Source organism: Apostichopus japonicus, chromosome 6 (assembly GCF_037975245.1).
Source record: "Apostichopus japonicus isolate 1M-3 chromosome 6, ASM3797524v1, whole genome shotgun sequence".
Taxonomy (NCBI): domain Eukaryota; kingdom Metazoa; phylum Echinodermata; class Holothuroidea; order Aspidochirotida; family Stichopodidae; genus Apostichopus; species Apostichopus japonicus.
In genome coordinates, this window is record NC_092566.1 from 9402366 (window position 1) to 9419695 (window position 17330).

The 17330-nt window shown below is 37.6% G+C and overlaps 1 protein-coding gene and 1 pseudogene across 1 annotated transcript; both read left to right on the forward strand.

Moving 5' to 3' along the window:
* The first annotated feature begins 12 nt into the window (after positions 1-12).
* On the forward strand, positions 13-15310 carry LOC139968920 (small ribosomal subunit protein mS35-like). The gene is made up of 9 exons (XM_071973538.1): positions 13-292; positions 904-974; positions 1456-1623; positions 3379-3439; positions 4307-4446; positions 5631-5740; positions 7038-7107; positions 9211-9327; positions 14571-15310. Exons 1-9 carry the CDS (start codon positions 13-15, stop codon positions 14748-14750), a joined length of 1197 nt encoding a protein of 398 aa, XP_071829639.1. The 3' UTR covers positions 14751-15310.
* A 1615-nt stretch (positions 15311-16925) lies between these two features.
* Positions 16926-17098, forward strand: LOC139969292 (U2 spliceosomal RNA; annotated as a pseudogene).
* The last annotated feature ends 232 nt before the right edge of the window (positions 17099-17330 follow it).

Genomic DNA, 17330 nt, shown 5'->3' on the forward strand with positions numbered 1-17330 from the left:
CCATCGAATTAAATGATTTATGTAGTACGGTTACGTCGACGTCTAACGTTAGCCTACCCAGTTGATTACTCGCACGCTGAACATACAGCTGCAGTCAATCCTATGCAGTCGATACCTCGCAGGATTAACATGGCTTTTTCATCACATACTCTTCATCATGGAAGTGGTGTAACCCGTCGGTTATGTTTATTATGTAAAGATTATTTTACACGAAATATAGCTATAACAGCATCTAGACATCATGGATCGCTGGTATCAACGTCCCTTCCTGATGTTGACACAGAAATTGAGAGTAAGTTTGGATACTTAGTGGCTTAAGACATGTTTGCAACGGGGCTAACAATTTAGTACACTTACCAATTCCGCGATTTAGGCTAGGCTTAGGTTAGTATGGGAAATACCGTAAAATTTGCGTTTTCGTTACATTCGCATACTGTGTTTTACAAGTGTAGCTGCACTGATAGGTACTGTTGTAACTGTGTTCCTTAGTCAAATTGCCACCACTTCTTCAATTGTAATCTACAAAGCCTTAACGAAAACGGATAAAAGTTCCCATGGTGCAACTTAGAAAGTTAGAAGAATCAATTTTGTATTTTGAGACACTTTCGTGGATTATTTCACCCATTTAGCACTTATGATACAGTTAACTTCAACTTGTGTGCAAAGTAAGGTAAATTTTCTTTGTTTCATGCAGTTTGGCTCCTGACCTTTGCAAGTATAATTCTTTCTATTCTGGTGGAATCAGGTCAAACCATGTATGACTATGAATTCAGATTGCTAAAGGATAGAACTAAAGAGTGCACAACTTAAAGTTTAACTGAGCACTTAACAATGTATTTGTATAGGTTTGAAGTTGATTGAAATTATACTTTTAAAATTGTTTTTAATTATTTCTATCCACAGAGGTCTCAGTTCACTCCTTGAGAGGTAAAGCAATGAGAGCCATGCAAGATAGGCTTAAGAAAAGGCAGCAGGTGAGAATATTGTCGTTTTTCCAGTATTTTCTACATGCATGAAAGTACATGAAAGTACTTTTAATTTACCTACATATCTAATCAACAGAGACAGAACATTCTGAACACCATTTAAGAGTAACATATATGTTTGCTAGTCTTAGTCTTAGTCACACGTTCCCCTCCCTTACCTTGTGGTGAGTATGTATTGTTCAGTATTCTGTAAGCCCTAATATTCAAAATATGATGTACTTTTGGGGATGCAAACTCTATTAACTGTAACTTTCTAGTTACCAATCATTAGTTACTAAAATGAAAGTGTCTTTCAATTAGCTGTCACCTCCTAAATTCAAATGGGATAGAGTTCTATCATGTACAGTAGTATTACTGTTTGGTAATGTTTGTTGATAAGTTCTGAATAAGTTCTTGCTGTAGCATATATATATCAAATTGTTGCTAATTATGACCTTTGAGTTCAAGCTTGTTTGTTTTATTTCCGTAGATGCCCTCGTCCAGAGAAGTCAAGATGAAAGACACGCAAGTGTGGTCCGATGTTTATCCGACTGCTGCGACATTCAAGTGGTCTGCCGTACCCCTATCTGTCCGCATGGGTTATCCCGTGAGGCGGGGAATTCCACCTCACAAATTAGGCAATGCAGAGTTGATGAAGGTAAGAAAGACAAACGAAGAAAGATCTCAATTGAAGTTACTGGAATGCATGATCTGTAAAACACGCATGATTTATGATGCCTCGATGCGTAGTTTATCTAAACTCACATCAAAACGTCAGTCAACGTGCATGGTAATTGCTGCACAGGGCTCGAAAATGTGAAGGAAGCAGTGAAACTATACAAAGAGGGAGAACTTCTTAATTATTTGTTCATTTGATCACTTGGTATTCAAGAGGATATTTTATGGAAGTTTCACTATTCAAGATGAAATTGTTTGGAAGTTAATCCTGGAAATACCGTAACCTCCACGTGGCTTGAGAAAGTATCTGTTAAAGAGCAAGGAGAAAAGAATCTTTGACAAGCACCTCTGCATTAGATCCCATAGACATGTACAGTATGGACTTCTTTTAATACTTGTGAAGTTAAAGACAAAATTGCAAGACAACATATGAATGTCACAGGGAAGGCCATGGTCCAAACAGATATGAAAATCAGAGGTAAAATACATTGGGTTAAAATAAACATATGAGACCTTTAAAATGAAGGAACTAAAGTACTCTATAATACATAAGGTTGAAATAAACATATGAGACCTTTAAAATGAAGGAACTAAATTACTCTATAATACATAAGGTTGAAATAAACATAGGAGACCTTTAAAATGAAGGAACTAAAGTACTCTATAATACATAAGGTTGAAATAAACATATGAGACCTTTAAAATGAAGAAACTAAAGTACTCTATAGTAATACCTTCATACTTATACTGATTTGAAGACTACAGCTTTGAAATTTTGGCTGATTATGCACACAATTTAAAGCCAGAAACTAAAAATTGGATTTGTAGAGCTGCAGACTGGTACTGTTAATGTTTCAGTATTATAGTCAGCTCTAGCATTCTCTTTCATACGGTATTCATTTAATACCTCTGTCTATCACCCTCTATGAATACAAGTTTCATATAGACATGTTATTACAAAATCAAGTTTTCCAAGTCTTGGGTAGCAAAGAAACAGACAGGTCTCCTCAAGTTAAAGGGTGTGAAGACTCGCGCACAAAGAAACGTCACATGCCGGTAATCTGACCTAGTTTTGAATGAGGTGTAACAAATTGTTAGACACCAGCATCAATCCCAGAAAATACACACACAGCTTGCTACCATCGGTAATTAGACACTAGTGTACAGTCAATACCGAGTCTTCAATGCCTCTAATACGCCTTTGTCTTACTGTTCAAAGCAAAATTCATGATGTATTTAAGGTACCGTGTCAAAGTAACATGCTGAGGGAGCTGCAGCATCATGCAGCTAGGCTGCGAAAGGCGTAGGACGTAATCTTTCGTTTCTGCAGTTGCACACAGTATAGACGCTGCAGGTGTGCAAAGATTATCCCTATTGTTTGATTCATCTAAGCTGGGTACTTAGGATTTTGAAAAGCCTGCTGCAGCTTTTTGTTTTGAAACAGTGTCTTAGTTTCCTCAGTTTATACCACTGAGATTTAAGACACGCAGGCTGCAGTGTTAGTCACTAAAGCAACTGCTTTTGACTCGAAAATGCTTTGATACTGTCCAAAGTGTCTCTTCACTGGAAGTAAAAGTTAAGTAAAAATTATTAGTGTACACTACATTAGTTGGCCAGTGCATTTGCCAGTTATATACCAATTGTGTATTAACCAAATGGCTTTCTCCTCAATCTTCTTGAATTTATATTTCTTACTTTTCTGTCTGTCTGGACCCTTTTTCTTCTCTTTTTCTAGATTCCAAACTTTTTACATCTGACACCACCAGCTGTCAAGAAACACTGTGCAGCATTGAAAGGCAAGTAATCAAATAACGAGTTCATCTATGGTTCATTGTTTGACTCTGTCCGAGGTGCGATGGAAATACCCATTTTTTTCTTTCCCCTTCATATTTAAATTTCATTTATTTTTTTGGTTCAGGCAACATAACAAATATGGTACAAAGTAAACATTAGGTATAAGTAGAAAAGATATTGATCTTCAATGGCAAAAGGAAGGGATCTAAAAATCTGCATAACACCATTTGCATGACATGTTATACTAACATCAAATTATTCATTTCCTGTGGTCTCAAAATTCAGGCTAAAAGCCTGTGAATTTAGTTGTTTTCCAGAAGATATTAAGATGATATGATAAGTCAGTTTCTAACATACAGTAAGCCATGTATCACTGCTTATAATCAGCAAAAATTATTGGGCTACTTTATTATATTATATTATTGGCCATAAATAGTATAAATATATAAATATTATAAATATATAAATATTATTGGCCATAAGCATGTTTACAGTAGGTACCACGCTACAATTAATTGCTCCCATTGACTTACACACTAAACTCATCACTTTCCAAGGCCGATAGAGCATAGATAAAAGTATTCAACTGACATGTGCTACCCACAATATGATAGCTAATGGCTTGGGATATCATAAAAACATTCAACTTTTTGCCACAATGACCGTGTAGATTTTGATCTAGAAGAGCTCAAAGTTGATCATAGTGCTACCCCAACCCATTATATTTATAAATGCTCTGTGACAGTGAAACACGGGAATTCCCAGTGTTTAGGGGTAAAGTACTGCACTACCACTGTAGACCTTCTTAAGCAGCCAATAAGATTTCACTTTTATAAGTTTTTTAAATATCCCTGTCTTGACTTTCACAGAGCTTTGCACCGATTGGCCAGCTGAACTTAATTCAGATGAGGTCTGCGATAAGCATTTACCCATCGCCATGGAGACGTCAGACTATGTGTTTTCCGGTCCGTCCGTCCGTTCGCCGAAAGCTCGAGTGGTTCAACTGAAGGTATTGAACAAGCATGATCGTCCAAGTCAAATGTTCGTCTGCATTGCCCAGAAATAAGCGAAAAGAAATACACAAAACTTGTTCAGCTGTGGTCGAACATTTCTTGACTAGTATTTTACTGGTTCCTTTTTAATTAAACAAGTAATAGGTAGACCTAACTTACCTCTAATCATCTTTCTTCTTTCTTTTGTTTAACTTAATTATTGTTCATCCACTATCAACACACAGACAGAGAGGTAAATGTGTCTATAATGTGTTACTTATTACCCATTGGGTTCACATTGGGGTCACTAAAGTAATCTTGAGTTTAGATAAGTCTGTGAACAAAGAAAAAAACTGGACGGGAAATCTTTTTATAAAAATTGAAAAGATCAAAGAAAGTTTTTGGCTAGATTGGATTTGAATGGGTAACCATGGGATTCAATTATTGCGTTTCTATCTACCAACCATCCGCCCTTTATAGTAGTTATATGGTGATACCTCTTTAACTGCTTCTTTGCTGGGGGATGGGGGTTTCCAGTCAGAGAACGCATTACCTTAATTACATGAACCTTCAAATCCAAGTATCAACCAACCAAGAAATAGCCAATCTAAGTAATCAGCAGCTCTCTTGTGTTGCTTTTTAACTAATGTTGCAAGATAACTACACTCTCATACAAACCTGCTCCTATCTTCTTTGCTGGGGCGAAGGGGGTGGACAATCAGAAAACACCATTACCATGCATACTGGGCCCACAGCCCAATTTCAATTGATACAAATGTTAAGCTATCCAGTCCTTAGTGGTGATTCCTATTAATAAAATGATTTCATTATATTTCAGCTGACATAATGTTGTCTGTTTTGACTGTCCTTCTGTTTGAACGCTGCTATTACGACAAAACGTACAATCAACTATCTCTGTTCCAAACGTGCTTTCTTGGTCTAAATTAGTTCATTCAGTCTTGTATCTGTGATGTAGACTTCATATTTGCTAGGAAATGAAAATGATCTTTTCCACTGGATAAAACCTTTTCATATTTTCTTCCTTTTCCACTTCCTTTTGTTTAATTAATTAATTGTAACAACTTTGTTTCATGATTAGATTTTGTAGAACACATTTTGCGACTAATCCAACGTTATAATTAGAATCTTTATATAAACATTGTTTTTTAATTCTGGCTTGTTATGTGTTACCTATCTACAGGTTAAACTGAGTTTGTTACCATTAGACAAACATGCAAGGTGGAAACTAATCCAACTTCTTGGGAAAAACTACGACAAGAAAACGGATGAAATATGTTTAACAGCTGATAGGTAAGTGTCAAGAAAAATATCATTAATGTACTGAATTAAAGAAAATTTTCTTAAGATTATCGTTAATTGGAGTGAATAATTAATGACCATAGAGCAGCACGTCACAAGAGGGGATGGGTGGGGGTGGGGGGAGAGTGTAGGGGAGATGAGGGAGAAGGATGGAGAGAGTGGGTGATGGAAGTGGAAGGAATGTTGCTTCAGATGGAAGCTATGGAGGTAAAGTAGATGCGAATGTCCAAAAATGATTTTTCAAGGACAGATTACCTAAAATTTCAAATTACTGACGACAGCATATTATGAAGTTTCTGAATACCGAGCCCATCTTCACCACAAGTCAAATTTAGAGAATATTCAAGCTATCAGATAATGTTATCCTCACTTGCTGAATTTTAATACGCATTGAAAAGGTTGTCCCCAAATCCACTCCCTCTCTCCTCCTCGTACTTTTTTGGGTTGTTTTGGTCAAGTAGCTAGTCCAATGTCCGAATTGGAACAAAAACTGCTGATTCAGTGAAAACATTCATGTGACATATGCTCAAAAACCTGTAGTATGGTATAACAATAAGTTTGCCATGCTAAGGGCACAAATGTTCTTTTAAAGGACAGGGGTAATGACTGGTTCTCTGGTTTTGCAATGGGGGTTTAGTTCTATCTTTCAATCATTTAATATCCTTGATAGCATTGATCAGATTCTGCCAGAATGAGACAGAACTTAGACTTGTAAACGCCTCAAAGTTTTGAACACTCAAAGAAAGGAGAACCATTTCCAAAATGTCCTGCTCGTGGTTACCCAATAGTCAAATAAATGGGTCAAATAATTCTTCAAAGTTCCTCAGAATACAAGATTGATTTTTCCTTTTGGCATTGTCTTATACTTGAACTGTCTTCCTTGAGGCTGCATTTGAAAGGGGAAAAAAATGGTTTTAATTTGACAAGAAATATTCAATATACATGTTTTAGGACAAAGTTTCTGTTGTGGTGGTGATTTAACTATGTACAGCTAAAGTATTGATAGATATTTTGGAATATGTGATAAAATATCATTATCGTGGAAGAGAACCAGTATATTGTGTGTCAAGTTGTTTGTTGTATAAGAATGGTGGGGATCTGTTAGGCTAAAGATTAGGGGAGGGGGGGGGGGTGAAGGGACAGATGGTGGGGCTAGTTTGCTAAGGTTATTTTCAATCTTCCCTCTAAATGATATTATGGTATATAGCCAATATAGGTGTATATGATGGATAACCAAACTATTGATTAAAAAGGATGCACTTTTTACCCCCCTTTTTTCTTTTTCTAGATGCCCTGTCAGGAAACAGAACCAGGACTATGCAATGTACCTTCTCAGTGTGCTCTTTCATGAAGCCCACGTAAGTTTACTCATTCTTAAACTGAAAGGTACTCATAACATACAAAGGCCATTTAAGGCACCATTTCCATAGTAGGGATTATCCCTATTTTTATAATTATTTCCCAAATTTGCTCCTTTTCTGCAGCTCATGAAAGTCAACATTTTAATGGAAATATATGCTGCGGCCTTTCAGAGCCAGATTTTGCATTGGGGACAAGTGGTTCACGGGGCACCTTTGTAAATTGTTCACATTTGTATATTACGAATAAACAAATACATTATTTTTTCCCCTTATTTCTCATGGGTCTCCAATGGACCCTGGCCTCAGGGCTGTAGTGCCCTGCCCCCACCCCTTCTCCCTCTCACCTGGCATGATAATATACTATGTAACTAATAGTGTGCACTTCCATGATGTCCATGTAAGTCAACATTTTTTTACCGAAATGTGCTATGTATGTACATTAGTCTGCCCTTTCGTGAATGTACAGTAAGTCAAGATGTTCATACAAATAGAAATACTATGTACACAGTAATGACTTAGTGTGTTCTTTCATTCAAGTCAACATTGTCAATGGTACAAGTACAAAGTGTTGTTTATGTAAAACTACTCACCGTTTCATGAAGATAAATGTATGTCAACATATTTAATAGAGAAGTGCTTTGTAAGTTTGCGGTCTTTCATGACGCTCACGTTAGGCCACATTGTCAATAAAAGTGTATAACATGTTACATGTAACTTGGCCAGTGCATCTAGTTTCATTTGTTTGCTCTCCAATAAAATTAATAAAGAGCAGTGATTTTTTTATCAGAAAATATATATCTTATATACTTATGAAACTCATTCGCGCAAAATTTTCTATGGAATGAAATGTATGTACCTTACTGTACAGAGCTCCACAGACAATCATGCAAGCCATTACTCGTATAAATATGTACAACCATAGCTAGGTTTGTTCTTATCCAGGCTGTGTTCATATCTAAGTGAGCTGGCTACTTATATGGTATGCCTATGGTGTTATAAGTCCTGAAATTGACATTTCTATGAAATGAAATGTATGTACCTTACAGTACAGAGCTCCACAGACAATCATGCAAGCCATTACTTGTTATATGTACAACCATAGCTAGGTTTGTTCTTATCCCTGTGTTCCTATCTAGGTGAGCTGGCTACTTATATGGTGTACCTTTGGGTGTCATAGATCCTGTATATCCAATTGAATTGCCATGTCAAGTTTCTCATGATCTCACAAAATCTCTGACAAACGTCAAAATGTCATGTGAACGAGAAATCTCCATCTTCCCACAAATGACGATGTCCTACTGTTTCCATCAGCTCATGCAGTTGCCACCCGTTCTGATTGGAGGAATTCAACATAATGTCCAAATTAAATTTGCATAAATTTGTCACTTTATTGTACTGCACTGCTGGTCAATCAGTGGAATCTGCCAGAAATCAATCCGTACTATAGATCTATCGATTGTGAGCAAACTTATAAACATAAGTGAAATGGTATGCAAGGCGTACAATATACAGTCCCTAGGTAAAATCTCTTTTAAGAACATATTGTGTTTAACTGTCGCCATCTTGTTACTTGAAAGGATACGATGCCCATAAGCACTCTAGTATGCCCTATGCTCGTCTGTGAAACTTAAAGATAAAGTTCAATAGACCTTGGAGAAAACTTTTATTAAAAACCTCTTTCAAGGTACTGGTGTTTATGACCAATATTTTTGCAGTTTGTTTCCTCCGAAAAAACGTGACTTCATCCCGTAACCACGGCAACGTGATGTTTTGAGATTAGTTTATCGCTTCGATCAGATACAGCAGAACGAAAATAAATAATTACAATAAATACAGGTGACAGGCATCTCAGCTTATCTTGTTTTGAAAAGTCCAAAAAAAAAAGGAAAAAAAGTAAAAGTGCTTGAAGGTGTGGTTGAACCAGTCAGAAGTGCATTTATTTTCTTTTGGTTGTATTCTTCTTCTGCTTCTTCTTGTTTTACTTCCTCTTCTTTTGGCATTCGGTTAATACTTTCCACTCCAAAAGATAACCGGAAAGACCTAAGGCTAAATCAATTAAAAATTCAACCTTCGAGCGGTTCTTGTTGATACATTTTGCAGATAACTGAACCTTGGGAGGAAACCGATGCCACCGAAGATGATATGGAAGAATACACTTGGGATTCTGGTCAGTCGAAGGCAAATATTCTCAGAGTTAAGAAAAGAATGATTGAGACTGTGAGTATACATTATAGATTTGGCCTTCAAATACAGGGGCTGGGTGGGGGGAGGGGGTATTTTTACATATATATATATTTTGGTACTGGATGGTGTAGACATAGCTGAGACATTGTATCATGTAACCGATTCGATTGTCATGGCAACTCGTCCGTCCACCCATATACACGACCACAAAAGTATCGTGTGAATATCATCATTGATTAGGCCATATTGACCAAAAGAGAAAAAAAAGGTCAATTTTGTTCATCATTCCAGAGATGAAATTTTCCTTTTGCGAATGTGGCATTTCAAGTTCTAGAGATTGATGCAGTTCTTTTGAAAACTGTTGTTCAAGCCGTGCCATATTCACAAATTAACTTTCACCGTCAATCAATCTATGGGTGCCTAAAATGTACATGTTTTACAAGCCGTTTGTATGCTCCATATATAAACTACAGTACCTCCGTAAGTCTGCACCTCATCATGTTTGGGAAAAAATTAGTGTCTGGTAGACTTTTAGTAGGATTACAACACCAATCCGTTCCATTACCAACATAGATTCCCCTCGTTATGAGGATACAGAAGGCAGTTCGGCCTTCTCTTTCACAATACTACAGTTCCTGTGTATAGAAACTGCTGTACAACTCTGCACTCGTATCGCAATTTGCCCATCTTGCTTAACATTTTGCGATGCGGTGATAGACCGGCAGCCCAGTGCACTTTGATCAAACGAACGAGGTACCAATATCTGAGTATTGCAACATTTGTGGAAAAACCCAGTATATCCAAAAGTGGATGTCTGCCGTGGTCGCTCTGCTGCATGTGGCCCCTGGGGCCGGTTAAAGGGGGCCCAAAAATGCATCTGATCAAACGAACGAGGTACCACTTGAAACCAATGTCAACTTAATGCATGAATGCCACATAGTACTGAATGGCCCATGCCAGACAAATTTTCTGCTGCAAAGGGCCCGCCAGACGCCCAAGAAGGGCCCCTAAAAAAATGCATCTGATCAAACGAACGAGGCACCACTTGAAACCAATGTCAACTTAATGCATGAATGCCACAAAGTACTGAATGGCCTATGCCAGACAAATTTTCTGCTGCTAAAGGCCCGCCAGACGCCCCCAAATATGGCCCAAATGCCCATTAGCGTAGCATTGACCCAGATTAAATATGCAAGGTACCACTCAAAACCGGTTTGGAATGTTCGGGTTGATCTTACAGACTATGGAAATCATCATGCCAGACAAATTTTCTGCTACAAAGGGCCCGCCAGACGCCCCAAAAGGGCCCATAAAAATGCATTTGATCAAACGAACGAGGTACCACTTGAAACCAATGTCAACTTAATGCATGAATGCCACAAAGTACTGAATGGCCCATGCCAGACAAATTTTCTGCTGCTAAGGGCCCGCCAGACGCCCCCAAATATGGCCCAAATGCCCGTTAGCGTAGCATTGACCCAGATTAAATATGCAAGGTACCACTCAACTCAAAATCGGTTTGGAATGTTCGGGTTGATCTTACAGACTATGGAAATCATCATGCCAGACAAATTTTCTGCTACAAACGGGCTAACAGACACACTAAAAAAGGGCCCCCAAATGGGCCATGATCAATCATAGTTGGTACCACACAAAACCAATATTAAATGCAAAGGTACTTTCCACAGAATAAAGAACTGCCAATGCAAGTCAAATTTTCTTCTGCATAGGTCCCACCAGATAGAAAGTATAGGTGGCCCAATGCGGCCCTATATGGGCCTAATGAATTGTATATCGATGCAGACTATATGTGCCTTGTGACATGACATTTGTAGCATTCCACAGAGTAAAGAAATGCCAATACAATACAAATTTTCTTCTGCAAAGTGCCCACCACATGTAAAAAAAAATATGCAGTTTAAATAGTTAAGATACCACAAGAAACCAATCTATAACAATCAAGAACATCCTGAATTATTCAAATTCCTTCCCGCTACATAGGCCAATGGAATAATGAGATTAGTATACTAGTAGGTGTATCAATTACTGAACATTTCATTGAGCAAAACAAAAATGACGCGAACTCAGTCTTTGAGGGAGATCCTGACAGTTATAATGCATTCTCAAATCCATTCTTTTTCCTTTTATCCATTCTTTTTCCTTTCATCCAGTCAGTACTTTGTATCGTGAGCAGTGTTTAACTTGGCAGTTACTTTGTTTCGCTGGAAACACTGGAGCAGATTAAAATCAGTTTATGTATTGTAAAATCCCAAAATCATTTTGTATCTTAAAACACTGTGTTTACGTTAGCATTGTAAATCTACAAAGTTTAAAATCTTGAGAAAGAACGCTTAAGTGTCATCTTAAGACATACATGTAGTCGAACAAAAGAGATTGTTTTGTTTCTTAAGCTCAGACAAAGAAACAATTATCAAACAATGGTGAAAATGCTTTATAACGTGTACTTAACGATAAAGGTTTGGGTTGAAACTGTCCAATATGGTTTTTAAAAGATACATAATTGAAGCATAGAAATGTATATGTACCTTTATGCTAGGTACACTCTTTAAAGGACTTAAAATGCTAAGATTGAACAAACAAATACTGATATCACCACGTATGACTCCATTCCTTGATACAAAATATAAAATGAGTAATTGGCCTATATTACTCCATCTTGGTCTTTTAGAACTTCCATCATTACACTAATTCAATTCGAATAGCTTGTAACAAGTCCAACAAATAGATGTGGCATCCATTTTTCAGAAATATGAATGCTAGATGAGGGTTTTTGTTTTCATCTATGAAGGAATCTTTTACCTTTCAAGAAAGTCATCTTGCTAGTTTAAAATGTACTAAAATCATAATTGGCAAAGATAGTAACAAAAGATCACTATGTGATTACTCTGAACATGACACATGTTAGGTTCGAAGTATAAGAACTGAGAATTCATGTCTCTTGACAGTGATTAAACACTGGAGTGTGTGCATTGTAAAAAGACACTGCATTTGCCATTCAGACAGATCTCAAAAGAATCATTAGTAAGTTTATGAAAATTAAGTATTCCCATGAACTTGATTCTAAAAAGACAATGGAAGCTCAAATCTATGTTTCATTGTCGGAGTCATCACTCCAAGATGGTTCAGTACTTGAATCATCGGCATCAAACTCGGAAGCCACGTCTGGTCGGCTACTTTGAAAATCTTCGCTCAGTTCCCCCTCTTGGAATAGATGATCTGGGAGAGCCGGTCCCTCAAACCAGTCAGGGCTGTAGCACCCATTCTTACTCTTCCAACCGTAGTTCTGTGGATCCAAGCCAGGCAAGACTCTTCCTCAGAGTGTTAGAATTATAATGTGGGGAACTGTAATTTTTGCCCAGGCCTTCAAATCCCAAAATATTTAGAGGCTTAGGTGAAAGTGTTATCTTGATTTTGCTTAGAGCAGCGAATAGCTAAATAAGATAAAACACTGGTCTTGTGTACAGTAACTCCAATTTATGCTGGAAACAATATAATCATGAGCTTGAAATGTCATGTTACAAGGCACATATATCCAATTCTTTAGACCCATATATAGGGCCACATTGGGCCACCTATTCTTTCTATCTGGTGGGACCTATGCAGAAGAAAATTTGTCTTGCATTGGCAGTTCTTTACTCTGTGGAAAGTACCTTTGCATTTAATATTGTTTTTGTGTGGTTCCAAACCGGTTTTGAGTGGTACCTTGCATATTTAATCTGGGTCAATGCTACGATAATGGGCATTTTGGGCCATATTTGGGGGCGTCTGGCGGGCCCTTAGCAGTAGAAAATTTGTCTGGCATAGGCCATTCAGTACTTTGTGGCATTCATGCGTTAAGTTGACATTGGTTTCAAGTGGTACCTCGTTCGTTTGATCAAATGCATTTTTATGGGCCCTTTTGGGGCGTCTGGCGGGCCCTTTTAGCAGAAAATTTGTCTGGCATGATGATTTCCATAGTCTGTAAGATCAACCCGAGCATTTCAAACCGGTTTTGAGTGGTACCTTGCATATTTAATCTGGGTCAATGCTACGCTAATGGGCATTTGGGCCATATTTGGGGGCGTCTGGCGGGCCTTTAGCAGCAGAAAATTTGTCTGGCATAGGCCATTCAGTACTTTGTGGCATTCATGCATTAAGTTGACATTGGTTTCAAGTGGTACCTCGTTCGTTTGAACAGATGCATTTTTTTAGGGGCCTTTCTTGGGCGTCTGGCAGGCCCTTTGCAGCAGAAAATTTGTCTGGCATGGGCCATTCAGTACTATGTGGCATTCATGCATTAAGTTGACATTGGTTTCAAGTGGTACCTCGTTCGTTTGATCAGATGCATTTTTGGGCCCCCTTTAACCGGCCCCAGGGGCCACATGCAGCAGAGCGACCACGGCAGACATCCACTTTTGGATATACTGGGTTTTTCCACAAATGTTCCAATACTCAGATATTGGTACCTCGTTCGTTTGATCAAAGTGCACTGGGCTGCCGGTCTATGACTGGATAAAGTATTCACTTGCTAAGTGCAAGTATGAGTAGATAGTACTGCTTTTGTATCTACTACACTAGATGAGTATGAATCGAAACAGCCAACTGTACAAGCACACTATCATAAATAGGTGCATAAAGTATTGTAGAGTATGAGTTACAAATCTATGGTGTCTTTCGAATTTTAATCTCACGTCTCGTTCCATATTCGCAAACCTTTGATTTTTTTTGGCCTAATCCAATTTTTCATGGTGTGATTAAGGACGGGTGGGTGGTGGAAGGGGATAACCATAAAAAAGCCAGTGTGTGTTTGTATATTTCACATTTCATCAGAGTTCAACAACTGTTTCGTACTTATACTTATACTTTATTCCTCATGCCTTTCAACAGACTAATAATGCACTTTGTTTTCATGTATTGATTGGAAGGACAAAGTGACATTGTAAAGAAGGATTACTGCTGCTTTTGAACAACCGAACATTGTTTCTATGTTTCAAATAGACTAAGGATGGTCTGCTCATGTAAATTGCTCTGTAATGTTCTCCAAATGCCCATGCACTGGTTTTGAAAACTCTAAGCAGCAGCGCCATTTATATTTAAATGTGTCATATGATAGAATACCCCTTCTATTCACATGCAAAAAACAAGTATGCACCCATTTTTCTTTTGCCAGGAATTATGGGTGATACCATAATTCAGTAGTAAGGACTCACTGTTTCTTTACTATTTTATGTTGGAATTAAATATCGAAATTGTTTTCCCTCTTTTTGTTCATGCAGGACGGTAACCAATCACAGCTCAGCGAGGTTGACATCTGCTCGACTGAAGACGTGGAGAAGTTCAAGATGGCTTACACAGAACTCTGTAACAATCCAGAAACACAAGATACTTTAGCGTCTTACAAAAGTGCCGTTCTGGATTTGGTCGGATTAAAACAGAAAACGGCAGTCGACACTTGATATAAAGAAAAAATATTTTTATGAACATATCATCCAGGCTTTCTGAATACTGGACTATTTAACAAAACCCAGGTGCTCTGATATATCCTCCCTCCCTGCTCGGGGGGAGGGGGGGTTGGGGGGGTGCTGGACTGGAGGTGTTAAATCCATGTGTATTTCTGATTATTTGAAACCGTCAACCTTTTACTTTATCACCTAGCAACTTCAGATTTGAGAGAAATGGTTAGCTCTGATGTTGGTATTATGTAATCACCAATCTTACAGTTCTGTATCACTTCAAGAGTTGAGAGTAAGAGACGGCCAATGGAATAGTTAGATTTGATCTTGGTTCTATAAAATCACCAATCACTTAACTCCATAGAATTTCATATTTGGATTAGCACTGCATTTAGTATGATGTAATAATCAAATTCATAGTCGTTGAGCACGTCTATGTCATATGTTCTACGTCATATGTTCAGCCTACCGAATTATTTAGCTCAAATTTTGGTTGTATGCCAATCTTTGATGGTTTTTGTAATTTGAAAATATAGAGGTTTAATAAAACATCTTATTAGCTATTTTCTTGTCTCTTTGCCACTATTTTCGTGTCTGATATATTACATTTGTCTGTGATACTAAGGATATACAAAAGTTTTTTTTTTAATCATCAACTATGATGGTACTTTCTGGTAGTCTACTTTTCAAACTTTGTAGAATTACCTCAAGTCTAACTTGTTATAATGAAAGACAGGATATTGGTAGAGAAAATGAAAAAGTCGAAATTAAAATATTAATTTCTAGGCATTTGAATTGTTGCTTTTCAGAAAGCTTAAGAGCAAACATTATGCTTTAAAGATAAGTCAGGCAAGTTAATTGGATATCTCCATGGAGTACTACAAGAAGCATATTGTTTTACATGGTATTCAAAGCTCCAGGTGGTTGCTACAGAGCAACTCCCTATAGCTGGTATAACACATCCATGGTTCAAAGCAAGGGTACACTAGTAATTCAGGAGAACTATTCTCGTTGAGAGTTTATTTGGTGACTGATTCCACTAATGAACAATGTATTGAGCAATTCCATTTCTCTGCTCTTCCCTACTGTTTCAGTTTGTTAGAAAACAAGAACATTCTTGGGGGTTGGGGGAGTGGGGAGATGGTGAACTGTCACACCGCCTCTCTGAAACTAGCAGTCATCAATAGCAGCAGGCGTTAACACAAAGAACACTAATCACACCAATGCTGTACCACAACAGCTCCACATGAGCAAATGGGCAACTTATCACGCAAGCAGCTGTTGATTTTTTGCAAATATAAATAATTTGTGTTATCTGGGGATTTGAGGATCGGAATAGTAGCAGAAAAGAGACATGACCCACACCTTTCACGTGGTATAGGTGACAAAACGTATTACTTGACCGTAAACATTTGACACTATCAACTTAGAAATCATCCCATATTCGAGCAAAAGTGGCCAAAAAAATATGGACTTTATTCAAACTAAATAGTTCGTGTTATGGGAAAGATTTGAGAGGGTGTAATAGTATCAGAAAAGAGACGTGTGATATTTTGGATAATTCTACTGGGAACGACGATTATGCTGCTTCGGGTGACTCAGAATTTCATAGTTTATGATTTCACTGCTTTTATTAAGCGTTACGACTAGTAATATATACATGGGTCAATAAATCAAGTAAATAAATGTGTTTCGGAGGACATGAATAACTCTACACCGGTAGACTGACTGACTGTTATTAAAACAGTTGAAACATTTGCCTTACCTGTATTGCATAAGCATTCGCATACTGAGTTGAATTAACGTGTTTCTAATTGATCCGAGTAAGTTATTTTTGTGTGCCTCGTAACGTCTGACAGATGTCACGTGACAATATAGACTTGATTTAACGGTGAATGGAAGACCAAATACAGTATTATATTGTTACATGAAATAACATCGAAAGATAAGTAATTGTGATACACACCTAACGATGATCACGTGGCCAGGTTCGTTCCTGGGTGACTTTTAATAAAAAGTAGCTAATCGTGTAACATTATGTTCCTCTTCTAGGGGAATCATGGTACACACCTGACAGTCAGTTTTTGATGCAACGAGCTGGGGTTGAGAGCGTATCAGTCGGTTCGTTGTTGGTGCTCAGGCTCTTTCCTGGGTGACTTTTCTTAAACATCGAAAGCAATCGCTTCTCGGCCTTTTGGCTAAGATTATGTGTAGAATCTGTTTTCATGGAATCTGCACAATTGCCCAAAATGTATAACCTGTATAGCCTCGCATTAGTTGAATTTTTCTTGTTTCTCACGGTTTATTAGTAAGTTATAAGCGTTTATGTCAGTTCCTGAGATGCAACACAAAACTCAAAACTTATTTGTGATTCTTAAAGTCGGATCTCGAAGAGTGCATTCCTATCAAATAAAGTGATTATGGTTGAACTAAAATTTAATTAACGAAGTAAGTAGATAATCATAGCTTTTAAAAGCAATTGAAAACGTTCATTTTGCAGCAAAGAAGATCGTTTACTTTTTCAAAGATTCCGAAATTGATATCTTAGATTTCTACTATGTTGTACTATTCAAAACTAGACCA